Genomic DNA, 26,094 nt, shown 5'->3' with positions numbered 1-26,094 from the left:
ATTTGTTATGTAAGTTTGTTCGTAAGTTTATTTAATACCTGCGACTAAAAGAATATGGCCATGCGTTGTACCTTAAGATTTAATGAAAGCTTTTTGTGTATGTATTGTCTTGTAACTCGTATTACGCATATTCAGTACAGTCAATATGTATTTTATACATAGTTCAGTACGTTGTACATGAGTATGGATTGTATACCTTTTAGTAGATGTAACACCTTTATAACAGGATCGGGCATTATTATCCTGTTAGAGAGGGTATTAAATGTGCTATTGTTTCACTTGTTCCAAGGCTTGCTATGTATAAATAGATACTGTAAATAGATAGACGGAACAATAATACAAGGAAGGCTTAACTTGAGAATTGACATCGGAGATTTTTAGAAGCAGGAAAAATTGGGTAATCATTAGAAATCATATTTTTTTGTATTTTACTACATCCCAAGTTCTCAAGGAAAGCTACCAGACTGAGATAAGTAGTATTTAACAATCTGTGCATTTCATCGGTAAGTTATTCATCGTCATTCGTTAATTACATCCAAGCTAATAAGCAGACCTTTACCAATATTATCGGGTTGACTCAAAGTATATTTAGATCGGTTATTTATGATAGCATTACAAGACGGGAGCTTGAACAACATAGGTGAATCATAAACATATCCAGCACTTGATTATAGAAATAAGGTTACGAAAAGTGACACCATGGTAAAGGTGCTTTCAAAAGCCACTAATCTAAATAGAAAGAAATCTACCAAGAGTATTAATTCTGTTGTCTCATCGACATCAACATCAGAGTCTATAACTTCGGCACCAACACCACCACAAACGCCACCCATAAATAAGGTCCCAACCACGAATAATACATCGGTTCATAACTCAGCACCCTCGAATGGAGTATCCGAGGATGATAAATTGGTAAAGTCCTTATTGAAACAGTTCAAAAAGCTAGAAATAGATTTAGCAAAGTTTAACTCAAAAACAAATGGAACAACAAAGGCCAATATCTTAAGAGCTACTGTATTGCCATTTTTGCGGGGCTTGGGTAATTTGGATGAAAGTCTTCCAGTGAATTCCAAGGTCTATAAAAGTTTGCTTAATATAAGCACCCCTGTTTTGCTTAAATGGTGGGCCACCTTATTAAATAATCTTGTGCCCAAGGCTAATCAGCAGTCGATGGTGTCAAGTACTGATAGAAATGCGTATTTGGAATGCATCTCTCGCATCCTATCCAGGAGAGATTGGGGATATGTTGAAAAGGAATCACATGAGAAATACGAGAATTTATTAATCAGGACGTTGGATTATAGTATCAATAAATTGCAAAGTATGAAGATAGTTCCTATTTCTATTTCTGCATTCGTGGGGAAGGTTTTCGCCTATTCATTTTTCAACATCCCGAATATTAGTAATGCATTGTTATTCTTATTAAATGTCAAGCAATATGTATTGGAATCAAACTTATCGTATTTCAAAGATCTCATTATAGACGAAATACTTATAGACATGTTGTACGATGTATTTCCATCTACAACTCATTATTTAATTGATTTTAAAGGCTTGCCAAGTTTAAATGAACAACAGAAAACGTTTATTAATTCAATAACTCCCCCAACGCATCCGGTTAAAGGTATACAGGACCCAAATGGTCCATGGGTTAGAAGATGGTGTAATAGTGATAGTGACGTATTCAATTCGTTTTTCAGGCATTATGTTAGAATTTTGCAAAATTATTTAGAACCAATTCCTAATATTGACCTGTCGATATTGTTCCATTGTCCTGGATTCAATGTAATTATCAGTCATATCTGTCAAATATTCCAGGTTTCAATAACGAGAATATCTAACAACAATATGAATAAATTGAATAATGCTCCTCCAAATGCATTTGCAGGTCAACAACAGTCTTCTCGTCAGCATCCGCCTCTGTTGCCTCCTCAGAGTAAAGGTAATTCTACACCTCCGGCGCTTATTAATGTAAGCAAGCAGAATGATATTTATTACAATTCAATTCTAAAGATTTTTAAGACTATGAGAGATATCAAGTATTCAAAGATCGAGTTTAGCACAAGTATAATTAGTTTTATGGATAACTTGTTTATATCCATTGCCAAAGATATAAGCATTTACGATCATAGCAAAAATGGATTATTACTTAATGTCGTTTATGAGTTTATTAACCATGTTTCAGGAGAAGTAAATTGGGAATTCTGGCTAGGGTGCGTTTACATGATGTTGAATAATACAGACCATATTCAAATAGTCTTAAAAAATCTTGCCTTTTTGTTCAATGTTTGGGGCTCAATTCCTGAATGCCTTTCCGATACGGCAGGGAATGAAATTCATTTGGCGTGGCTTGTTGATTTGAACGAAAGTTTTAAATTAAACTTCATTAATTGGCTTATTTCGAATGAGGTATGGGAAAGATTTTTTGTTCATTGGAACCCGATGATTAGATCCTTCTATTTAAGATTGATTATATGGAGAGTTATAGGCATAAACAATTTTGAATCTTCAATTTCGTATCACACGACTAAAAGGGTCGAAGATAAATTGCAGAAATCGTACGCGAGATTATCGGAATTCAATAATCAAAATATTGCAACCAATTTTAACTTCAAGGCTGATAACCCATTGGTTAATAGAAAATTTGGAATACAACCAATACATACCAATGACGAATTTATATTAGTCAATGATCAAGATGTGTCATCTAGTTTAACCAAACCTAGTGAAATAAGGAAAACACACCCCTTTGAAATATTTGATGAAGCAATATATAGCTGTTCGTCATTGCCTGGATCGCCAAAAATTGATTCTGGAACAAGTCAAGTAGTTGGTAAATCGTCCAGAAATAATTCTCTTGTTAGCTCACTTGGTAAACTTTTCAAGATATTATCCATAGATGAGAAGGTTGGCAATAGTCGTATTGACAATAATCTTTTGACGAGTCAGAGAAATTCAGTTTCCCTTACCTCATTGTCAACTACATTCTCCATTAAATCAAAGTCATCCAGTCCGAGTATAATGTCTTTCAAGTCAACACCTACATCATTCACTGAAGTTTCAACTAATTCATCCTCATCGAAATCAGATTCTGAAACATCAAGCGTTCAAACAGATTCAACCGAATTATCAGAATTAGTCATTCCAAATCCTCCAGAACTATATAAGATCCCTCCAGAAATTGTAAGGCCCGCATTTAAATTTGGTATTATTATCGATCATGATTCTATAAATGAAAAATATATGGTCGTGAATAATCACAATAGAAAGTTTTTCGAAAGGTCAAGGAAGATAAATAATATGCCATTACTTCCTAAGATTCCATGTATCTCGATCTTCCTTAATTCAGATCCATACGATAAATTTTATATTACTAACGAAGATTTGTTAATTAATGACCCATCCAACGAATATTTGAACAATGAAATTGACTTGTTTAGCAATATAGCGAATAGTTCAAATAAGATCAAGTGGTTGAATTTAGGCAAAAGTTTAAATGAGTGGAATTTAATAAGTGAAGAGTTTGAAAATTACTTGATAAAGAAAATTAAAACCGACCAGTTTAATTTTATTAGTAATTTAAACGGGAATGGGAATGGAAAAAATAGCATAGATGAAGAAATTAGTGAACAGGATTATCTAAAGAGAATTACGCCCTTTTTACCAGTCGATGGTTCAAATGAGTCTAAAATATTAAACGCTGGTTAATATAAACATATATATATATATATATATATATATATTATTACAATAATGAAGAGTTATGTCTAATGAACATGTCCTAAGAAATAAGTGCCTTTCAGGTTTTTCCTGAAGTTAGTTTATACAAATTCATATGAAGGGATTTTTTTTTTCTTTAATGATAAAATTTAGTAGGTGCAATTGTAAACATTAAGGTACAATGAAATTCCTGGATTAGGGTTTATGTATATCATAGTCTATTGTAAATTTCAATTAGTCGTTTTTCTTTCCACCTGTGGATTTTAAAAGTACTATCATACTGCTAATTAAGCAGATAAAGGAACTTGGTATCCAAAAAATTAATACTCCAATGAATAATGATGTGAAATAATAGTTAAGCATGTAGTAGCGCATGCCATCCCACTGTATTTTCATCTCTAGAAAACTATTATTGTTATCGATAACTAAACGTTTATCTAGGCGTAATAATGCATTGCTTGTCCTCTCATCTTCAGACATTAATTCAAGTAACTGTTTACCTGTAACTACAGTTAAAGGGGATTTAATATTTATCAATTTGTCGATATTAGTCAATATGGGGGGAACCCAAAACCTCAACCTGTAAGGAATGAACCGGTTATTCTCGTTATATATGAATCTCGTATCGCAATTCAATAAGAAAGAGTTGTCTGATACTAACTTATCTTCAATAGAAAACGCTGAATTGATATTATATATATCATCATAGTTTTTCCGATTACAAACAACGTTCAAATTCAAACCAATTTCATATTTAATCGTAGGGTCTTCTTTCAATAATTCGTACATATTATTCAAATGCAATGAACTTTTCATCCCCACTTCGTTAGATGAAAAAGGATCGAACCTTAGAGGTATTCTTGTTATTGGTTTGGGAATTAGAACCTTATAAAAATTCAAATATGCAACAATCGAAATAGGCAAAAGAATACCAAATATAGATATTAATAGCGTTAGCATATACAACCATTGTCTGGTTATGGCCAACGGTATATTGAATGTAAGCTTCATTGGGTTTATTAGTTGTTTATGATAATAGTACGCTTATCAATATGAAATCTCAATTCAATGAGCAGTTTTATGATCGCATTTTTAGTGCTAGTATTACCACCATGTTGACGCACTTATCATTTTATTTAATCTTATTTAAGAACATTAATTAATACATAAAATAACTCAGGTACATCGTGATACATCTTTCTCATAAATATCGTCCTCATGGTCTTTGTGAAGCGAGAGGAATAGTCATCGGAATTATTCATTCATTATAAAATACCAGCTTCAGCTTCGTTTATGGTTCGTTATCTATATGTTTCTTTCGTAGAAGCATCTTCCTTGTTGTTCTTGTATCGAGTGATTATGTGCTCATCTTGTCAAAAACTTCAGAAGAAGTAGAATTATTATCACTTCCGTATTTTTCATCTTTGAAAATACATACATTGCATTATGATGACATTTTATAAATGTGTCTATTGCTCATTCCTCAATCATTGATTCGGTATCGTCCTTTTGATATTTTCGCGTGTATCACATTTTTCAGGGTATTCAGTATGGGATTTGCTACGCTATTTTGTCAATTATTATAGTAAGTCATCCAAAAATTCATTATATCAAACGATTATGATTATCTTATGCTTTTCATATCCGTCAATATTAATATTCATTTGCTTATAGCGTCTACTCATTAACTCTTGGTGATGTTCGCACTCTAAGCACCCCACAAAAATTTGCAATTATTCCGTAGATGAAACAATTATGAAACAAGTATTTCTTTTATGCTAACTATACTCTGTTTGGTTTCCCATAAATTGAAGAAGCCCCCTGGTAGAAAATGGATGAATATATTCAAATTAACCTAAATGACCGACGATACTTTTGCTAAGAATATTGGACGGTATATTTTAAAAGGTGGTTGACGTTGATGTTGATACTGATATGGATATGGATGATATCGATATCGATAGTTTCGAGATTACTAAATTTGACTATAGAAAAATATTCGATAATAATCAGAATTTGAGCTATCGAGAGATTTTAGATAAAATGTTTGAAAATTACGAATGTATTGGACTTAGATATGGATCACATTCTAGAGATCATTCGAATGAGTGGAAAGAATTATTCATTCTTTTGTGTAATGCCGTTTACCGAATATGAATTCCAGGGTGATGATGGAAATTTACTAAATCCTGATACGCTCCGCAGTACCAGTACGAGCGAGGCAACAGAAAACAATCTAATTGGTACTTTTGCAGATATTGAATTTGAATCATTCAAGCAGGAAATTCCCGAAGCCAGACTTGCAACTAATTTGTAAGCTATATTGACAAGAGACATATTCTCAGATAGTTCCAATGAAGATAAAAAAAAAAGGTTATAACCGACTTGCTCTACGTTGGCTAATCAAAGTATAAAATTGTGACGGGCATTGGATCGAATGCTGAAAGTACATAGAAAAACAATTTTATGAACTATTTATTCAGGCCCATGAGATTCTATCAGATGAAGAGTTGTTCAATAACGTTTATGTTGACCAAAAATATGTATTTGGTAAATTCAATATAGGTGAACATTATCATGCGCTAGGGCCATTTATCATATTAAAATATATAGAGCCCGAAAAAGGAGAACATGATCGATTGCCCAAAGATAGAAGGACATATGAGAAGGCCGAAGAGCAATTGAAAATCATTCATAGTTATGGAATAATTCATGGGAATATTTGTGAACGGAATATTCTTTGCTCACAAGGCAAGGTATATCTTATTGATTTTGGGTATTCAGATTATAATAACGGTGGGAGAGGTTCTAGACCAGTAACTGCTGATCCAAGGAGTATGAATAATGAACACAGAAAATTATGTTTAATCAGGAAATTCCAAAGCGATACGAAGACTCTAATGAATAAGAGTTTAGCATGGATAATTAAAAAGCAGATCATTTCTTTTAATCTGCACGTACCTTAATGCACCATTCTAGAATTATCGATGGTGATAGTATTACTATCTACGCCTGAAAAATACGATTGCTGAAGGTACAGAAGGAGAGGGAGAATACAAGGAGAATACAAGGAGAATAAAATGTCTATTGATATGCCTTTCAATAGTGATTACATATATGTGCAGAGTAGAAATAATCCCAACACACAATTAGTTAAACTAGAATATATTTACCTCGAGAAGTTCCTACTAGAACTGATCGATGATAGCTAAGTTTTAGTCGCAAAGGTCTATGATCCACGAAGCATTAATACAGATAAATGTGAATGCGATACTCATGAAGAATTGAGGGAAATATGTCATGAATGGTACAATATCGAAAGATCATGCTATTCAATCTTATCTAAGGATGCAGAGTTCAATAGCTGTTATTTTAGTCAAAAATTTTGATAAATCATGATTACAACAGAAGAGCTGTATATTATGGCAAAGGGAACGTATCTAGATGCGTCGAGAAGGTTACGTTGCCGAAGTATGGGAAACATATGAAAGACCTATGAAGCAATTAGAGATAATTCACCGGAGCCGAATCGTACACAGGGATATTAGAGAAGAAAATATCCCTATACAAGTGAAGGGCTAGTATACATCATTAAATTTGCAAAGGCCAAAATCAATATTTATGATAGTGGGCTGGAGCACGATGATTTTGATAAATTATTAGACATGTTTCGATGATTTGCGTTATCCGAAACAATCAAGAGCTTTGCTTTGACTATTGCAGTCAAGTAAAGAATATATGAGCCGAAAATTTCAAGTGAGGTATAGTTAAGTTTGGGTTTCTAATGGTCAAGCTTGACGTTGCCATCTATACAAGCTCATATGAGGCTCAGCATTCATTCAATGGGGAATTGGGGACTAAACAGAGAGTAATTAGTTAGTTGACCATCTATAATCACTATTATAGAGGAAGCTAAACTATCTACTATATATAGATCCATTCTATATCAGAGCTTTAACTAGCGTTAGATCGTCTTATATGACAACTTTCATTCACGAAATATAAAAAAAAACTATATACTTGAAATGGCTCTGAAAAAAATTATTAAAATTAAAAATATCAAAATCAATGAGCGAAGAGAATTGACGTGACAAAAATAAAATAAAGCAGTATATATACGGAACACACTAACAATAAATAAATGTAAATGCAACTAGTGAGTCGTATGGCCTCTATGATACTTTAAACCGTTCAAATTCTTATAGCGTTTACCGCAAACTTCACATCTATATGGTTTATCCTTTTCCATTCCAGCACCATCTAAGTATGGGGTATTTGATTCCGGGTCAATGATGGAAATTGTTCCATCTGGATTTTCTTTTAGAGTTTGATTCTGGTGGCCATGCAAACGATGATATTTCAACCCATTCTGATTTTTGTACGTCTTCTCACAGCCTATTACTGGACATTTGTAAGGTTTATATTCATTGTTTTCCATTACGTATAAATGACGAGCTGGATCATCAATGTACATTGCATCGTCTTCATCAGGACGAGGCGTTGCGGAATCAGATTGCGCGTTCATATTCTGGAATTGAGGTGGTGATTGATGATGTGATTGGTGTATTTGTTGAGTTTGATGTGTTGGAGATTGATGCTGGTGCTGTTGTTGTTGATGATGATGGTGTTGTTGTTGTTGTTGCTGCTGTTGCTGCTGTTGCTGTATTTGAGGTTGGTTGGTCGGTATTGGGTTATTCTGAGGGATAGTATTAGTTAATGATGCTTGACTAATCGTTTGCTGGTGGATATTGAACTGGTTATTTGGGATATTTAAATTAGGATGATTATTGTGAGCATTATGGTGGTGATTATTCAAAAATACATCAGTAGTGGAAACAGTTTCCATGATATTGTGAACATTATTTCTGTTTCGATTTCTGGCCGAGTTTAATATGTGCTGGTCTTGCGGAGGAGAAGGACTGATATGGGCTTCTTCATAGTGCCGCAACAAGTCGTGTAATGTAGGTAAGAGTTGCCCACAGCACAGGTAGTCCTTGCAATAATCAGCCTCTAAGTCCGGCAAATACGACGTTTGGATTGGTGGCGACATGGAAATGCTGGCACTTGGTTGGTGGCGAATCGAGCCCCTTCTGGGGTTAATCAAATGATGCTGTATATGCGGCTGTAAATGGCTGTTGGTGAAAGTATTGGTATTCGCATTGTTACCATTGCCCACCATCATAACCTCATCTTTCAACCAGGACCCGATCGTAACCGACCCCCATGAGACACCTCCCATCCCCTGCGAATGCGCAATTGATTCTCGTCTGAACCGAGAATTATTAAATATCGATGACTGCCTCTGGTAGCTAATATCAATCGGTTGAGGAATATTCAAATGGTCGTTCGTGGTTATGGTAGACGCCCCCAGCGGTGGTATATTGATCGCTGACGAAGACTGACCCCCCGAATTACTATTATCAAAGATTTTGGTATTAAACATCTATACTCTGATTCTTGCAATAAAATATGTCTCGTGGAAATTTATGAATAATCTGATATTTCAATTAGGGATAATGCTAATATAATCTTCTATCAACTAATCTATTGAATTTCTTCTCAAAAGACCTCGCCGTGCTTAAAATAAGTTTCTATACTGCAATATTCACCCTTATTAGATGTCGATACTACTTTTACACCGTAGAATTCTGTATAATAGCTAGATATAATACTAAAACTAATATATTTGGAATGGAATCGATTATTAATTTTGTGTATTGGACCGGACACTACCTTTTTGAGTTCGGCATACAATAGGGAGATTCCGGATATCTTCATTAGTTAGAGATTTAAAGAGATATTGATTGCATTTTCCGGGGTGATGAAGAGGTATAAGTCTAGTGGAGACACAGTCTTAGAATGTATCATACCGTATGGTCTATCTTTGTATGTGAAATAATTCAGAAATGTACAAAATATCTCGCAATGGGAATATGGAAATTACGTAATGAACATAGACAGCTTATGCAATTGAGAGGATAAATGCCCAGTACACCTTCAGTCCTACACACACAGGGAATGGACTGGTATCGGCGCAGAATCGATAGACATAGAGGAGTAAGATAGACCGCACTCTCAGGGGAAATACGTAGCAATTATCATGATTGCGATAACTGAGTATGCATGTAGAGGACAATAGTGAGCTATTGTCGAAGTAGATAGATGGAAAGCTCTGGGCCAGAATCAAATAGCTAGCTACGGATAGATGGGGTAAGTGCACAACCAGAGCATATTTGATATGGTGAGAGAGGTGACATGGGCAGGGTGGTCTAGTAAGTGTAGGTGGTGATTCGTGGATTGTTGGTTTTAGTTAGACTTTGATTGGTCCATGGAATCGAATTTGTGTACGTGCGGGTGATAGAATTATTTAAGGTTCCTGTAGTATATGGTGTACCTTGTATGAACATGAGGATCTTATTGTACATATTCGAAGGCCATACTAGGTTTAATTTTGCTGCTGGTGAAAAGTGACTTGCTGCTGGATGTTTGGATCTTGGGGTAAGGGTTTGGTAGTGGCACGGGTCTCTTGTATTTTCATAGGCATTGTATTGTAGCGATGGTAACACCATGTAAAGGGGAAAGTCGAACTACATCAATGAAGGTCTGCTGTGTCTCTCATGGTCCCTGGTGATCCATGGTGGTCCATGGTGGTCCCGTAGTGGTACAAGTTGATCTTTCGACACAGTTCGCCCACTAACAGTATTTCTAGAACTAAATATTAGATGAGGGCATGTTATTACATACACCAAGTAGGCATGGTTGCTTATTCCACGCGACAATTCGGGATATGGAATGTGATATAATCGGATATTAGTCTAATTATTATTCCCGAAGAACATATTTCTAGTGCGATTACGGTTTAGATCCGATCAGATAATTTTTACCCGAGCTGATATATATACCGAATTTTTTACGAAAGACATATACTGGAGTCCAAACATAAACAGACCTATAACGCCGTATTTTCCATAATGATAGATAAATTACCCATAGATATTATAAACATAATAGCACATTCACTAAATCAATTTGATTTGGTGAGTCTATCCGGGACGAACAAAAGTTTGCATCAAATTCTAATTCCCAAATTGTACAAATCGATAACCGTGGATTCTTCAAAAACACACCTTCAGCACGAGTTATCCTCCAGAACCACTACTATTAAATCCTTGCATTCGTTTAAATTGTTTTTGAATAAACTTATTAAAAATCCTCAATATGGTGGTTTTATAAGACATTTTGCATTAAGTAATGAAATTCCAGATATGTCCGAAATTATGTTGAATAAATACTTGGAAAGAATGTTTCCTATCTTGACAAACCTATTCACGTTGGACTGGTTTATCGTTGACCCGTATCTATCCTTCGAATTATTGAAGCTTTTACCCTTAGAAAAACTCTGTAACCTTGGGGGAAATTTTAAAAATTTCGAAGTGATGGAAACCTTGATTCGTCAACCTCTCTTTGGCCTAAAGAAATTAGAAATTTTTGGATTCAATACCGCTTCGAATTTATCAAAAATAGACATGCTGAAGTTTCCTAACTTGCATGACTTGACTATTCTGAAAAATTCTTGTGGTAAATCAAGGAAGGTAACGAATTTAATTGAGATTGATCCAGTCGATGAAAACTACTTGTCAAGCATTTTTGCTCATGCACAAAACCTAAATTTAGCGTCACTTACATTAAAGGACATTTGCATCGCCTCTGTAGATGTAAATGTTTTAATTAAGGCCATTAATATTCCCAATTTAAAAGAACTTTCAATAATTAACTGTACCGAAATTATGTTTGAGAACGAGTCGTTCATAAGGAGAAGCCCTCCTCCCGTACTCTTCCTTGATTTGCTAGGTCCTCACTTGTCTGGTTTAGAGAGCTTAGTTTTGGATCTTCTGAATGATCTCGCAGATAATACTAGCATCTTGCGTTTACTTAATCTGGTATATTTGAGTAAGCTTGATATACTCATAACGTGTAAAAATGGAGAAAGCTTGAACGAAGATTTAGCAGCCATAATTAATAGCCTCGTAAGCCACCCCTTGAAGGATCTAAAATTAGATGTTATTATACCCAATGCTAATCACAAAAAAATAACTGTTCCAATAACTACATTATCCAATCTCTCGAAGTTAGACAAGCTACAAATACTAAAGGCCCCAGTTGAACATCGTCACTTTAATAGCTTAATTCCAATAATCTCCGAACTAAGAGAGCTAATGGTTCTCCATTTGGTTGTAAATACACAGAAAATTGTTGCTAATTCCTTAATTGATCAAAATTATTTCAATTTTGCAATCCCTGGCCTAAGTCACTTAGAGGAAAATTTTTTTAAACAATTTTTTGACTACTGCAAAGACTTTAAGTTTTGCAATCAAAACTTAGAATATTTAATTTTTGAAACTCCGAAAAAGTTTATGTTTGAATGTCGAAATAGAATAGAGTTAATAGATATGTAAGTTTTCAACTTTTATATATTTTTAATTACAACGCTCATATAATGCAAAAATATTCGAATTGTAAGCGAAAAAAAAAAATTAATACATGATATAAAAATAGTTGATAAATGTTCATTAATATCACAACTCGTATAAATAATACCAACTGTAAAATCTACAACTTAATTAGTGGTCAAAGTATTAAATAATGAAAGGTTCCAATTATGTCAAATTTTATTGATAAGCGTTGGAAGGAATAGATCGAAAAATATACTAAAATAGGAAATTCACGATAACCGCATCGACGCAATAAAATAGAAATTTACGATCTGAATCCAATTTAATCAAGGGCATGCCTTCCCCTTACTTACCTAATGTTACTAACACATAACTGTCGCAGTAAAAACCATGCATTTAGAAGTAGAAAAGTTGGTTAGATCGAAAAAGCGGCGGAAGTGAACAATGGTATAGAGCTTGGGAGTGATAACGTTACATTTAACGAAGAATAACCAGAAACAACTAATTTTTTAGATAAAATAGGGTTGAGAAAGGAAATTTCAGTTAATTGAAAGGGATTCGAATGAATCAACTAATCAAGAAAGAAGACATCTTTTATTGACGTTAACTTGAGCATATCGATAGAAACTTTTTCAACTTGTTAAGTTGGGTTGGCTGGAATGATATTAATTATATTATTGCTTGTTTCACTAGGAGTTACTGTTATAATGGGAAATATTGAATCAGGAAATGCATAGAGCCTGAAATAGTTAGTATTCGGGTTTGCAGCCGTATGGTCACAATAGCCACAATACCTCCTCTCGGAAAATCTTGCTCCATGTACCTTAGATATAGCATTTTCTATGGAATTAGGTCTGACTCTTGTGGGATGCTGAAGGGAAAAAGGTTTCATTGGAGACTTACTTCAAAAAATTTGTCGTTAAGAAATTCCACGGCTTCATTTTAGTATTATTTGCTATCCCAAATAACTTGCTAGGTTCTGCTCTTCAGCACTTTTGGAACAAGCTACTTGGTACAAGCTTGCTAATTTCCAAGATTTGGTTGGTGTCTTATTCTTATCGTTGGAATTTGCTATTCCTACGCATTTGAACCTATCATATTTAACTTTTTATCGATTATTAGGTACAAAGTTTCCATTTACTCGAATTTCTCGACGGAATATTCTGCTTACAGGAGGCTCTTCAATAAGCTACAATGCTATTGATTTCAACGGCCATTCGACCGGGCTTATTGATACTGGCGGTGCCTTTGCATTTGCATACGGCATATTTTCCACCCTGTTAGCAATGAACCAAATATTTACCAAGAGTAACTTCTCAACAATTCGGTGAGACTGGAGGATATATATCATTCGAATTTAACGTTGCGTTTACATATATTTCGTAGAACTAGATAAAAAGTACTTTGGTCGCTGACAAGCCATTATTCTTCGGTTTAAGATTCAGTCTACATAGAAAATAGTTTGCCGAAATCTAAAAGCCCCTGCTTGTGGACATCTCCGAATGATGTTAGCATACTCCTTTAAAGAATAGTCAGTTCTCTAAGATATTTGCAGCTAATTTCCATGGTTAATGTTGGGTTGGTTTAGTGGTAGAATTACGCGAATTTTTCAGGCGGACATAATTCTCACAGTATGGTTTTGATTGCTTGCATGAAACCCATATTACTTTTTTCTTAGACTTTTGACCTTATTCTGCTGAACTATATCTATGATTCATTAATCTTACCTGAAACCATCTAGTTTACTGCTTTGTAGTGCACATTTGAACGATACTAGGACCTACAAATATATGATCAACATTTCCATGCGAACATCGAATATGTACTGCTTCAGACTCTATACTTTTCTAAGACTGTCTCTACTGTCAACTCAATTTTATACATATATCCTAATTATCTGAGGTCCTAAGTATGCAATTACTCCCATTATGCCTTGTACAAGTACAAGTTTACCCTTCTTTAAATAGTTGCAAAATACTGCCGAAGATTTCTGGGGCGCATTGCTCCGATAAACTAAAGCTTATTTGAAGCCTGTCAAAACAAATACTTAAAAATAGCCATGTATAGACCACACAAGGAACTAACGGACCAAATGAATTTCAAGATGCCCTGCAAAACACTATAATTAGTCCGCGAGTAAACAAAACGGTAGGTCTTTGGGCAATTTTTATATAAGCAAGGATGAAATTTGGCGCACATTTACGGAAAATGCGAGAATTGAACAGCAAGGGCAATGCGCTACTTAAATGGAGTCAATTCTATGAAGAAAATACATAGCAAAACCGTAAAGTATATTTTCTTATTTCGAAATTTCAACTCAGTTCTGAATAGAAATTAAGGGAATATATCAAAAATAAACTTAGTTGAAAAATGACGGGCGAATCGACGAAACATGAATTAACTACTGAGGAAATTAGGTTACAGGAGAATAAGAAGAGAACTAAATATTGGAAGCATTGGGGACCATATTTGGGAGAAAGACAATGGGCAACTGTCAGAGAGGATTACTCTCACGATGGTGATGCTTGGTCAGACTTTCCTTTCGAACATTCCAGATCTAGAACTTATCGTTGGGGTGAAGACGGGTTGGCTGGGGTTGCAGATACCCATCAATTGATCTGTTTGTCCATGTCGTTGTGGAATGAACAAGATGATATCTTAAAAGAAAAGGCATTTGGGGTTACCAATTCGCAGGGAAACCACGGTGAAGATGTTAAGGACTTGTATTACTATCTTGATAATACCCCTTCGCATTCGTATATGAAATACTTGTACAAGTATCCTCAAAGCAAGTTTCCGTATGAACATTTGATTGAAGAGAATGGCAAGAGATCAAGGGAAGAACATGAATACGAAATCACCGATACGGGTATTTTTGACGATAACAAGTACTTTGATGTGGTTTTTGAAATGGGTAAGAGTGATGATGATCCAGAAGAATTATTGTTCCGTATTACTGCCTACAACAGAAGTGACCAGGCTGCTCCATTGCATATTATGCCCCATGTTTTATTGAGAAATACGTGGTCTTGGGGTACTGAAGAATCTAAAAAGCTAAAACCAAATTTAAATGCTAAAGGAGACTGCACCATTGAAGTTGACCATGCTAAATTCGGTAAACGTAATTTGGTATTTGCACCTGCCCCAGGTATAACGGATAGTTCTCCTGATGTCGAACCAGTTTTGTTGTTCACGGAGAATGAAACCAATACCAAACGTTTGTATGATCAAGAGAACAAAGTTAAATATGTTAAAGATGCTTTCCATGATTTAATTATTCACGATGAAAAGGAAGCTGTTAACCCTGAAAGAACTGGTACTAAAGCTTGTGCCTGGTTTTCGTTTAACGAGAATGGAGGTGTCCCTGCGGGAGATTATGTTACTATCCGTTATAAGCTATCTAAACAAGGTGGTGAGATTGATGAATTAGAATTCGACCAGACTCTTGCAAGACGTCAAGATGAAGCTGACGCTTTCTATTGGAAGGTATCTCCATTGCCAATGAGTGATGACTTGAGACAAGTACAAAGACAAGCATTTGCTGGTTTATTATGGACCAAACAATTTTATTACTTTGTTCACAACTACTGGTCAAGAGGTGACCCTAATACACCTAAACCACCTACCAACAGGGCCAATGGAAGAAATAAGGACTGGAAGCATTTATTTATTGACGACATTTTGTCCTTGCCTGACAAGTGGGAATATCCATTCTTTGCTGCTTGGGATACTGCTTTCCACTGTGTTCCTTTGGCAATGATTGATCCAGAATTTGCCAAGAAGCAACTTGATTTATTAACCAGAGAATGGTATATGCATCCAAATGGTCAAGTTCCTGCTTACGAGTGGAACTTCTCTGATGTTAATCCTCCAGTACATGCATGGTCCACTTATAGGATTTTCAAAATTGAGAAAAAGATGTATGGTACTGAAGATTTGGACTTTTTAGAAGCTGTTTTCCAAAAGTTGTTACTTAATTTCACTTGGTGGGTGAACAGGAAAGATTCTGACGGAAATAATGTTTTTGCTGGTGGGTTCTTAGGTTTGGATAATATTGGTATTTTCAATAGATCTGAACCTTTGCCAACGGGTGGTAATTTAGAGCAAGCTGATTCAACTGGTTGGATGGCGTTTTTTTCGTTGCAAATGTTGAATATTGCTTTAGAATTGGCTAAGACGAGACCTGTTTATGAAAATATTGCCTCAAAGTTTTTTGAACATTTCTTATTAATTGCCGACGCTATGACTTATAGAGGAGCTGCAAAAGGTGAATCAGAAGCCACTGAAAGATCTTTATGGGATGATAATGATAAATTTTATTATGATGCTATTAGTTATGGTAACCACTCTCAATCATTACCTGTAAGATCTTTGGTTGGTTTAATTCCGTTATATGCCTCTTTAACATTAGAACCAGAACTATTGGACAAATTCCCATCATTCAGAAAGAGATTAGACTGGTTTATTGAAAATAGAAAGTCCGTTGCTGAAAGAAACATTGCATCCATGGAATATCGTGGTGTAGGTGAAAGGTTGTTATTATCTTTAGTGGATAAGGATAGGTTAGTTTCTATTTTAGAAAGAATGTTAGATGAAGATGAATTTTTGTCGCCATATGGTATTAGATCGTTATCGAAATATCACGAAAAGAATCCATTTGAAATGGATGTTAATGGTGAAAAGTATGTGGTCAAGTATTTGCTGGGTGAATCCGATTCAGGTATGTTTGGAGGTAATTCAAATTGGAGAGGACCAATTTGGTTCCCTGTTAATTTCTTACTTGTTGAAGCATTGCAGAGATTCTATTTATATTATGGTACTGATTTAAAGGTTGAATGTCCAAAGGGATCTGGTGAATATTTGAATTTGGCTCAATGCGCCCAAGAAATTCAACATCGTTTGATGCATTTGTTTGTTCCTGACGAGACAGACAGTAAAGCCTGTAATGGTGGCAATGAATTGTTGAACAAAGATCCATTGTTCAAAGATTATTTCCCATTCTATGAATATTTTGATGGTGACACTGGTAGAGGATTAGGTGCTAGTCATCAATGTGGATGGACTGCTTTGGTTGCAAAATGGATCCATGATAATGGTTCTTCATGTAGATTACCTAAAACTCCAAGAACTCCAAGGACCCCAAGATCTTCTGTCTTCTTGAATAACAGCGAGAACACCGAAAAGACTTCTAGCGAAGACTCTTTGAATAATATTGAACAATATCGTCCGAAAGCAGGCCCATTCCCAGGAAAGTTAATGAGAAGACGTTCGAGTAAATCATTGCTTAACATGACTATCAATTCGTTAGATTTGGATGACGAAGAGGAAGAAAATCAGGCTAAGATGAACATGATGAAGAATATTCCATTGACTAGTTCAAATGTGAATCAAGATCAAATCAAGGAGCAGTTATCAGAATTGGGCCCAACATTATCAAGAGGATCAGCCAATGAATCGGAAACCAACGAAAACTTCTTGGGCCAGATCAAGGCTGCATTCAAGAAGTATAAGATGAGCGATGATGAGGTTTCTGGTGATGAATTCGAGACCAGAAACTAATCGTATTTTTCTTAATTTGAATAACTTGTTATTTTATATTATAATTCTTGTTTTTTTATTACTATATTTTATTGTTAAGTACTATATATATTTATAAATCTATAATTCTTATTTTTCACTGAAAGAAGTGTAGAATTGACTCTATGAAAGGATATTATGAATGGAAGGACTGTAATGTATTATGGGCCAGATTACATAATCAGCCAAAAAGGCTAATATCGAATTCTTAGATTAAGGAAGGATGAAGCCAATACAGTTCAAACAGAATCTATCAATTAGTAGCTATGTCAGAATTATTCGCCACTTATGAATCTGATTTGCAATTGGCGTTACAAGAAGCCAAGTCCAAATTAGCTCAAATATCGTCAGCAGATGGAAGTATGTATAGCTTACTAGTGGCGGCGAAGCAGCGACGGATTTACTAACGAACAGAAGATGAACGTAAGCAGTTTTTAAGGGCCATTGAGACGGCAACGGATGAATGCTTAGAGGTATTGGATCAAATGAGTATAGAAGTGCAAAACTTACCCTCCAATCAAAGATCAACGTATAACACGAAGATACGTCAGTATAAATCGCAGGTGGAGGATAGTAAAGATAGACTAAAGAAATTGTTGGACGACCAAGATAAATACGAGTTATTTGGAAACAGATACACAGACGATGACTCGCATGATGATATACACGATTCTCAACGTAAGCAGTTGTTGAATAACAATTCTTCGCTTGAAAGAACGTCCGAGAGATTGAGAGACAGTCAACGAATAGCTCTCGAAACAGAAAATATTGGGGGTAACATTCTTAACGATTTAAGATCCCAGAGAGAGCAAATTACGGGATCCAGAAACACCTTAATGACGGCGGATGGATATGTCGACAAGTCAATTAAAACTTTGAAGTCAATGAGCAGAAGATTAACTGCAAATAAATTTATAAGCTATGCTATTATTGCAGTGTTGATTTTATTAATATTTTTAGTACTTGCAAGTAAATTTTGGTAATAATGTAATGGTACTTTCAACATTTTGTTAGGCATTTTCTCCTAAGTATCACAGTATATACACCTTTTTATTCATTTCTCCTCTGTTTTTGATTCTTAAACATTATTGTACATTTATTAAACCATTCATAAATCATAATATACGTATGAATATTGGTAATTTATATTGTTGTGAGTAAGTACCCGTTGGTGGAGGTTGACTATTGAGTTTCGATCGATGACTATCGGGCCCGGTGAGATTGAGACTGAAAAAAAAAATTTGACCATGAGTAATCAATATTAAAAGCATTCACAGCACCCTAACGCATAATCACATAACTATATACTGGAAGATGTTCAGAAGCATACTCAGATCAAGTCGTTGTATCCCAAAGACTTTGCAAAACAACTGTCGCTCTCCAACCGTTGTGACTCCTTTGAACTTGTACAAACAATTTCATCAAACCGTTCCAAAATTCCACGGCCATCTCCATAAACCAAACCCAGGTGAAGAGCTCCATATTACATTCATAACTAAAGACGGAGAACAATTATCTTTCGAGGTAGCAGAGGGTGATAATGTTTTAGATATTGCCCAAGCTCACAATTTGGACATGGAGGGTGCTTGTGGAGGTTCTTGTGCCTGCTCCACTTGCCATGTTATTGTTGATCCTGAATTTTATGATGAAATTCCAGAGCCGGATGATGATGAAAATGATATGTTAGACTTGGCCTTTGGCTTAACCGAAACTTCCAGATTGGGATGCCAGATTAAGATGAGCAAGGAAATCGACGGTATAAGGGTAGCGTTACCAGCAATGACCCGTAATTTACAAAACAAGGACTTTAACTAGACGTTCATTATTTAATTCTCCCATTAATCTGTTGCTTACTTGACTCCCTTGCACCACCCCAATACCTATTGAAGTCGTTTTGAAAAATTTCATTTTACATTAATACAATCTTACGGCTCTTTAATTGCCTGCAATTTATCAAGAGATATTTTGGTTATAAATATTGGTCATAATATACCTGTACATACTTTATATCTGCCATATTACATGCTAATATCGTTAGACCCATGTTGTAGTTGAATAGTCTGTAGGGAAAGAATGCTCACGTGCAAATGTTTACATTTCGATAATAAGTTTACCTTTAGATGATCCAAATCTTCTTTACACATTCATATTCTTAGGACTAGACGAACGTTAGAAAAGGTAATACAGGGTGTTTTGAATCAAAAGCTCTTCATACTACAGAATATTTATTTTGTTTGTGAAATAAATCTTATTCAAAAATCGTAATTGTTTCAAGATTGTTTGTGATTCGAATACGATGTCTAAAGCACCTCCTCCTGACTACCAGGATGAACTATATGATCAACGGTCACCACAGAAGAAACGTGTATTGAGTGATATAAACAATACATACTCGAACCCACCTAAGAAAAGGGCTGACAATAAGAGACATTCACTAGACTTCGATATGGCTAGAATTGATTTACCATCTGATATTGAGACACATACATTCAAAACTCATATACCACCAGCGCCTGCAGCTTCCCTGTTTGCGTTGAAGAACATTGCAGAAAAAAACAGAAAATCTAGTAACATTCCTGCTCCGGCCAATCCAACAAAGTCTGACTTGAACTTTCAACATATCAACAAGCTTATAGGTATAAATCAGAACTTATCCAAGAAACCACAACCAGATGTTACATACGGTACCAAGCCAACGCTACGAACCAGGTTGAGCAATGTTGAGCAGTCATTTACAAGAGATATAACAAGGCAAAGTGAAATTAACCATGAGTTGGATGCTCAAGTCAAGCAATCAGCGTCGAAGGTTGACGAGTTGGAATATGAGTTATTGGACCTAAAAAGATCTCTGAAAAAGCTCAACCATAGATTATTAGATTTAAAACTGACAATAAACTCGCAGAAGAAGAAATTTGAGTTCATGGAGGATTCGGTTATGAAGAATGTATTGCATAAAGAACAGCTTATCAACGTTCAAATAAAGGACTTATCGAACAAGCTCACAACAGAATACAATGAAATTAAATTCCAATTACAGGATGAATTGGCGAAGGCAAAATCTTATAAGGATAAGGGAGCGATAGAAGAAATACATAGTTTGAATTCCAAGATCGAACAGCTTCAAAACCAACTCGAAGAAACAAAATCCAGAAAAATACAAACGCTAAAAAGTGAAACTAGCGAACTCGAAAAGCAGCTAGAGAAATACTTGCTGGCTAAAATTGAAGAGGCTGATAAGTTGACCGCTATTTATCAAGACAAACAGTCGGAATACGAAAAGATATCAGGAAAGGTAGCAGAGAAAAAAAATCAAATTCTGTTAAAGGAGAATGAGAATAATTCTGTAAGAGATTCCATAAGTACACTTGAATCGAACATGAATAACTTTTCTGCTATGAGATCGTCATTATTATCAGATTTACATATAGAGGAATGTGCTTTAATTGACTTGGAATCGAAAAACAAAGAATGGGATGAAAGCTTAGCTAAATCTCAGATGATTTATGAAAAAGCATACGATAAAATCAAGAAACACAACCAACAAAGGAGGATTATTGAAAATTCAATAATGGATTATAAAGGGAAGATACGGGTTTACACAAAAGTACCACATAATATAAGTTTTAATAGTGAACAAGAAATCCAATTTGAGAACCAATTTTTCAAGTTCAACAAATGCTTTAGTTCTGATGCGTCGAACGGCGATATCTTCGACGAATTTAGAGCACTTATAAACAGTTCAATTTTGGGATCTAACTGTTCTGTAATATTTTCTGGTAATGTGACAAATAACCTTATTGTTGACTCCATTACCTCAAGTTATAAAAGTATTGTTGAAAAGTCAGAAAAATTTCGAGAGAAATCATGGGAGTTCAATTACTATTTAAAGTGTGTTGCAGTCGGTCAGAATTCATCTGATATGTTGAATTCTTCGAGTCCCTTAAATCTAAGAAATTTTGATCAGAGCGATTACAGTCTTAGTCAAATATCTAGCCAGAAAATGTCACTTGATGATGCATCAAGTCTAGGAAAAGTTATAAAAAGCTTACTGATACCAGAAGGGGTAGAAGGTATCGCATACATAATAAATGTTGATGCCATTAATTCCCGTTTATTAAAAAGTTTTGAATCTAATATTATGTTATTAGATATCACAAATATAAAGTCATCTAGGCAATATGAATTATTACATACCCCAATTGTGTCTGGTTCTATAATATCAGAAGATTTAGTACTTCTACTAAATTACGCTTACTTACAAAGCAAATGTTTACATATGTCTGTTCTTGATGCTGTACCGGAAACTGAAATAGGGCATTTTTTGAAAAATTTGGAGATTATGTACTCTACTGATTCACCCTATAAACGGAAAAGTTGAAATATATCATGTATAATTAATTGATATTCTATATGATTAAATGTATAAATAGTAGTAGATTACATCGTAGAAATGAGGTCATGTAACATCCATTTCAATTCATCAGTCGTTCCAGCATGAACATCAGGTAATGGTAGCTTCTGAGATGTCGTCTGCGTCTGTGTTGTCGGTTGTTGTGAATTGTTTGTCACTTCTTTCGATTGTTGAGATCCTTCTTTTTGCAGCGCAGAAGATCCATCGGCCTTATCCATATTTGTATCAGATTTAATGACATGCAGAGGTTTTGTATCCGGTTTATTTTCGTTTTCTTTTGATTCAATATGTAAGGAACCATTAGATTTGTTTACAGGCGTTTCCTTTTTTAGTATACCGTTTGCAATTGGTTCAACGACTGGCTCCAACCTAGGCGGTAATTCATAATCGTAATCTGTAGATACCATATCATCATTCTGTAGCATTATATTGGATAATCTTAATTTTGGACCTGATGGTTCAATTAAATGTGGGAACATTTCAAATGTATCGAATAAATCATTAATATTCAATGTTACCTTACGTTTCTTTTCATTGTCCATCTCACTATCAGCCTTTCTTTTCTTGACATTCTCATTAGAATTAAAAGGTTGCATAGAGTTTAGAGTCGTGGATATAAAATCATTAGTTGTATACTTATTCTCTCTATACCTCGTAACATCAATAGCACTTTCAATAATATTCTTTAAATGGGCATCTAGTCCAAGTAGTACCATTTCAAGGACTTCGGTACTTAATCCTCCAGTCAATCCATACTCTCTCATTGTCATTAGTATACGCCTTGATAAATTATCATAATCAGGAATCTCATAGTTTTCGGTTGCAATCGGGGTATTAATACCATTTACTACATCCTGCTGCCATTGCACTAAATTATTAACCTGTAATTGTTGTTGTGCTGTATCCTGAATCATTGGGATCTTTGGTAGTAAGGCATGTCTTGTTAACGTTATTGATGCGTTTAATTTACCCTTTTTACCGCTTTCTCTAGTGATATTCTTGATTCTTCTTCTCTCCTTAACCGGTAAACCCATAATATTTTGCTTGAATTTTTCATATTGACTTGATCTAATGTTTTTAGTTTTATTTGCTTTCTTATTCCAGAAGGATGCAAATTCACTTTGAAGGTCTAAAGGTCCATCCTTCAACGAATTTGAAAAATTCAAAAGCAACAACTTGTTATGATACTTTCTTAATCCATTTTTAAGAATTGGCGTGATGTTATGTATTAATTCGGGACGTGATAGTTTTCCAACCAAAAACAAACTCAACGATTCGTGATATTTATCCCAGTCAGACCCAAGTTTAGTCTGAAATTCTCGTATAAGCGTCTCCAATTCCACTCTCTTACTAGACTTTGAAGTCAACGCTTCGGCGGGCGTAGACGTAGACGACATCTTAATATGAATCTAAGTTGGTTACCTTTATTTTATATATGCCTTACTTCTTTCAATAATATATTAATAACCTAATATCAACGAATAATTTAAACCTTTAATTTAGGTTGAATGTACAGGTGTAATAATATTTACAAAAAACCTTCTTATACACCTCCTAGCGCTATACAAATGTACCTTATGTTAGATTGATTGATGTATTTCTAACTATGCTTATGGTCGGTATAGGATTAATTTTCAATCCAAAATCATATTGATACGCGCACGCCAGGTACAAATTCAGTAAGTATATTATTGCAAAATTAAGCTATATATCGAGTGGTACTTTTATTTCTTTCGAGTCAACATCTGTGATTGAAGGCTCTTTAACAACCGTAATCTCAGGATCGGGATCGTTTTTAGTATGTTGAGCTACTATAAAAATAATAGCAAATAAAACTCCGAGGAAGGCCACGCCAATGCCCATGTAGATCGCGGCTCTATAACTTTTTAGCGTATTATGATGATGCTGCATCGTTTGTATTTCCACAGTACTTGCAATTCCTAGAAACAAGGAAACAGAATAATTAACTACGGTTGATACCAACGAACCTGCCATTCCTTGATGATGGAGAGGCAAGAAATCCGATAGAATCAAGGCCGCCGCAGGATAGCTTAGATCCATTCCCCACGCTAACAAAAACATCTGGCCCATAGAGATTTGAAAGTATGATTGATCAACAGGCATAATGGATAACATAATGCACCCACACATGAAGGATACTGAGGCAAAACAAATAATGTATGAAGGTTTTATTTTGGAAATCAAGACGGAAACAGAAAGTGCTGCAATAATACCCAACACAAAAAATGGGATGTAGGTCAAACCAGCTGCAATTGGCGTGTATTGTCTCAAGTTTAATACGATACTCCAGTAGTAATATTGCCATATACCAAAGGAGCCCCAGCCAAAGCTGATACACAGCAATAAAAGGCCAATTTTAAAATTGAAGATTGACTTTGGTAATAATGGATATTCGGCAACTTTTAACTCAATGTAGAAAAAAGATATAATTCCAATTGATGATATAATTAAAAGCACGATAATGTAGGGTGTATCCCAACCTTCTACAGGCCCTTGATTCCACACAAAATTGAATATCACCAAACTGACTATACCAAAAGTAGAACCTAATATATCCATTCTCTTTAATTTTTCTCTTGTATCAAGCTCACTATTCACGTTTGAAATATTATTTGGAATGATGAAAAACGATGTTATACCCAACAAGCAGGCAACTATGGCCAATATCCAAAACACCCATGGCCACCATGCTAACTCGGCAAGTATTGCTGCAAATATAGCTCCAAATGTGGCACCAACTGGTCCAGATGCACCAACACAACCAAATGCCAAGTTCTTTCTATCACCTATTGGGTAAATATTACCTAATATTCCCAAAGCACAAGGTAATATAAGTGCAAATCCTATTCCCTGGAACGCTCTGCAGATTATGAAAAATATGATTGAATGGCTATAATAAGAAAGCCCTGTGACTATTGCCCAGACTACAACCCATGCCCAGCCGACCAATAGCATTTGTTTCAATCCAAATAAATCACCTAATCTACCCGAAATTAATATGAATGTACCCACAGTTAGCGCAAATGAACCCATAAACCAAACCCTCTCTGAACCCTCTATTGAATCCGAATTCTCCGCAAACGAATCGAGGATTATATTCATGGGCGTTAACGACATGGTTATACCTCCTTGGGCTAAGAGTTGTGCCATACATATGACAAATACGAACAAAATTTCATGTAAGGTTGTCTTGAAATAAATTGGTCGGGGATCCATTTTATGCGTCTCTATTAATTTTAGTAGGTTCTATGTAAACAGTATCTATCAGTATAATAATTGCCTGCAATCACGCCTTTATATGTATGTAAAAAGAAGCCTCTTTAGTTATGACTCTTAATACCTTCGATAACAGTAAGTATAAAAATATGTGCCGTGCGATGCCAATCAATAAAGTCAAATGTATGGAGATGTCCGAGCGTCAAAAGATTTTTTATCTATGTATGCCTTCATACAAATCAATATGTCGTGTAGCTATAAAAATATATGCTTAAATATACTACTATACAGTTTATAGCTCGAGAGAACTAAATAATTCGTTTTCATTTTCGATTTCCAGGGTGGATTCTAACTTCATACCACGAGTTTTGGAGTATCGAGATGGCAGATGCAATACATAGGTGTCACTATTTTGTAGTGGAGGGATAGAGCTATCCAATATAGGCCCAGGAAAGCCTAGGCTTGTACCCTCTGTAGGACAAATCACGGAACAACCATTAAACCAACCAAATTGTGTAGAAGACACTAGTTTCCATCAACCACGATCCCCAGGTGTTGCTAGACCATTGCTACGTTATTGTACACACAGGCAATGATCGTGACTTACCGTGGATCATGGTCAGTATCTTCATGTATGACTCTTAAGAGAACAGTGAGTATAAAAAAGCTGTGTCAGTATTAATGATTGCACCTAAA

At 35.1% G+C, this 26,094-nt stretch overlaps 11 protein-coding genes across 11 annotated transcripts; 6 read left to right on the top strand and 5 right to left on the bottom strand. All coding sequences in view use genetic code 12, as the record gives it.

Moving 5' to 3' along the window:
• Positions 1 to 699: 699 nt before the first annotated feature.
• On the top strand, positions 700 to 3,708 carry DEHA2D11792g (DEHA2D11792p; the record flags this gene model as incomplete). Its single annotated transcript, XM_458981.1, has 1 exon — positions 700 to 3,708. The coding sequence occupies one exon, from the start codon at positions 700 to 702 to the stop codon at positions 3,706 to 3,708; it is 3,009 nt and encodes a 1,002-aa protein (XP_458981.2).
• A 246-nt stretch (positions 3,709 to 3,954) lies between these two features.
• DEHA2D11770g (DEHA2D11770p) lies at positions 3,955 to 4,731 on the bottom strand (the record flags this gene model as incomplete). Its single annotated transcript, XM_458980.1, has 1 exon — positions 3,955 to 4,731. The coding sequence occupies one exon, from the start codon at positions 4,729 to 4,731 to the stop codon at positions 3,955 to 3,957; it is 777 nt and encodes a 258-aa protein (XP_458980.1).
• A 3,142-nt stretch (positions 4,732 to 7,873) lies between these two features.
• Positions 7,874 to 9,163, bottom strand: DEHA2D11748g (DEHA2D11748p; the record flags this gene model as incomplete). The annotated part of the gene is made up of 1 exon (XM_458979.1): positions 7,874 to 9,163. The coding sequence occupies one exon, from the start codon at positions 9,161 to 9,163 to the stop codon at positions 7,874 to 7,876; it is 1,290 nt and encodes a 429-aa protein (XP_458979.2).
• Positions 9,164 to 9,989: 826 nt separating this feature from the next.
• On the bottom strand, positions 9,990 to 10,289 carry DEHA2D11726g (DEHA2D11726p; the record flags this gene model as incomplete). Its single annotated transcript, XM_458978.1, has 1 exon — positions 9,990 to 10,289. The coding sequence occupies one exon, from the start codon at positions 10,287 to 10,289 to the stop codon at positions 9,990 to 9,992; it is 300 nt and encodes a 99-aa protein (XP_458978.1).
• Positions 10,290 to 10,691: 402 nt separating this feature from the next.
• On the top strand, positions 10,692 to 12,176 carry DEHA2D11704g (DEHA2D11704p; the record flags this gene model as incomplete). Its single annotated transcript, XM_458977.1, has 1 exon — positions 10,692 to 12,176. One exon carries the CDS (start codon positions 10,692 to 10,694, stop codon positions 12,174 to 12,176), a length of 1,485 nt encoding a protein of 494 aa, XP_458977.2.
• Positions 12,177 to 14,543: 2,367 nt separating this feature from the next.
• DEHA2D11682g (DEHA2D11682p) lies at positions 14,544 to 17,732 on the top strand (the record flags this gene model as incomplete). Its single annotated transcript, XM_458975.1, has 1 exon — positions 14,544 to 17,732. One exon carries the CDS (start codon positions 14,544 to 14,546, stop codon positions 17,730 to 17,732), a length of 3,189 nt encoding a protein of 1,062 aa, XP_458975.2.
• A 284-nt stretch (positions 17,733 to 18,016) lies between these two features.
• DEHA2D11660g (DEHA2D11660p) lies at positions 18,017 to 18,733 on the top strand (the record flags this gene model as incomplete). Its single annotated transcript, XM_458974.1, has 2 exons — positions 18,017 to 18,110; positions 18,165 to 18,733. 2 exons carry the CDS (start codon positions 18,017 to 18,019, stop codon positions 18,731 to 18,733), a joined length of 663 nt encoding a protein of 220 aa, XP_458974.1.
• A 331-nt stretch (positions 18,734 to 19,064) lies between these two features.
• DEHA2D11638g (DEHA2D11638p) lies at positions 19,065 to 19,565 on the top strand (the record flags this gene model as incomplete). The annotated part of the gene is made up of 1 exon (XM_458973.1): positions 19,065 to 19,565. One exon carries the CDS (start codon positions 19,065 to 19,067, stop codon positions 19,563 to 19,565), a length of 501 nt encoding a protein of 166 aa, XP_458973.1.
• Positions 19,566 to 20,046: 481 nt separating this feature from the next.
• On the top strand, positions 20,047 to 22,128 carry DEHA2D11616g (DEHA2D11616p; the record flags this gene model as incomplete). The annotated part of the gene is made up of 1 exon (XM_458972.1): positions 20,047 to 22,128. The coding sequence occupies one exon, from the start codon at positions 20,047 to 20,049 to the stop codon at positions 22,126 to 22,128; it is 2,082 nt and encodes a 693-aa protein (XP_458972.2).
• Positions 22,129 to 22,187: 59 nt separating this feature from the next.
• DEHA2D11594g (DEHA2D11594p) lies at positions 22,188 to 23,558 on the bottom strand (the record flags this gene model as incomplete). Its single annotated transcript, XM_458971.1, has 1 exon — positions 22,188 to 23,558. The coding sequence occupies one exon, from the start codon at positions 23,556 to 23,558 to the stop codon at positions 22,188 to 22,190; it is 1,371 nt and encodes a 456-aa protein (XP_458971.2).
• A 307-nt stretch (positions 23,559 to 23,865) lies between these two features.
• On the bottom strand, positions 23,866 to 25,398 carry DEHA2D11572g (DEHA2D11572p; the record flags this gene model as incomplete). Its single annotated transcript, XM_458970.1, has 1 exon — positions 23,866 to 25,398. The coding sequence occupies one exon, from the start codon at positions 25,396 to 25,398 to the stop codon at positions 23,866 to 23,868; it is 1,533 nt and encodes a 510-aa protein (XP_458970.2).
• Between the last annotated feature and the right edge of the window lie 696 nt (positions 25,399 to 26,094).

Source organism: Debaryomyces hansenii, assembly GCF_000006445.2.
Source record: "Debaryomyces hansenii CBS767 chromosome A complete sequence".
Taxonomy (NCBI): Eukaryota; Fungi; Ascomycota; class Pichiomycetes; order Serinales; family Debaryomycetaceae; genus Debaryomyces; species Debaryomyces hansenii.
This window is presented reverse-complemented; position numbering and strand designations above follow the sequence as displayed.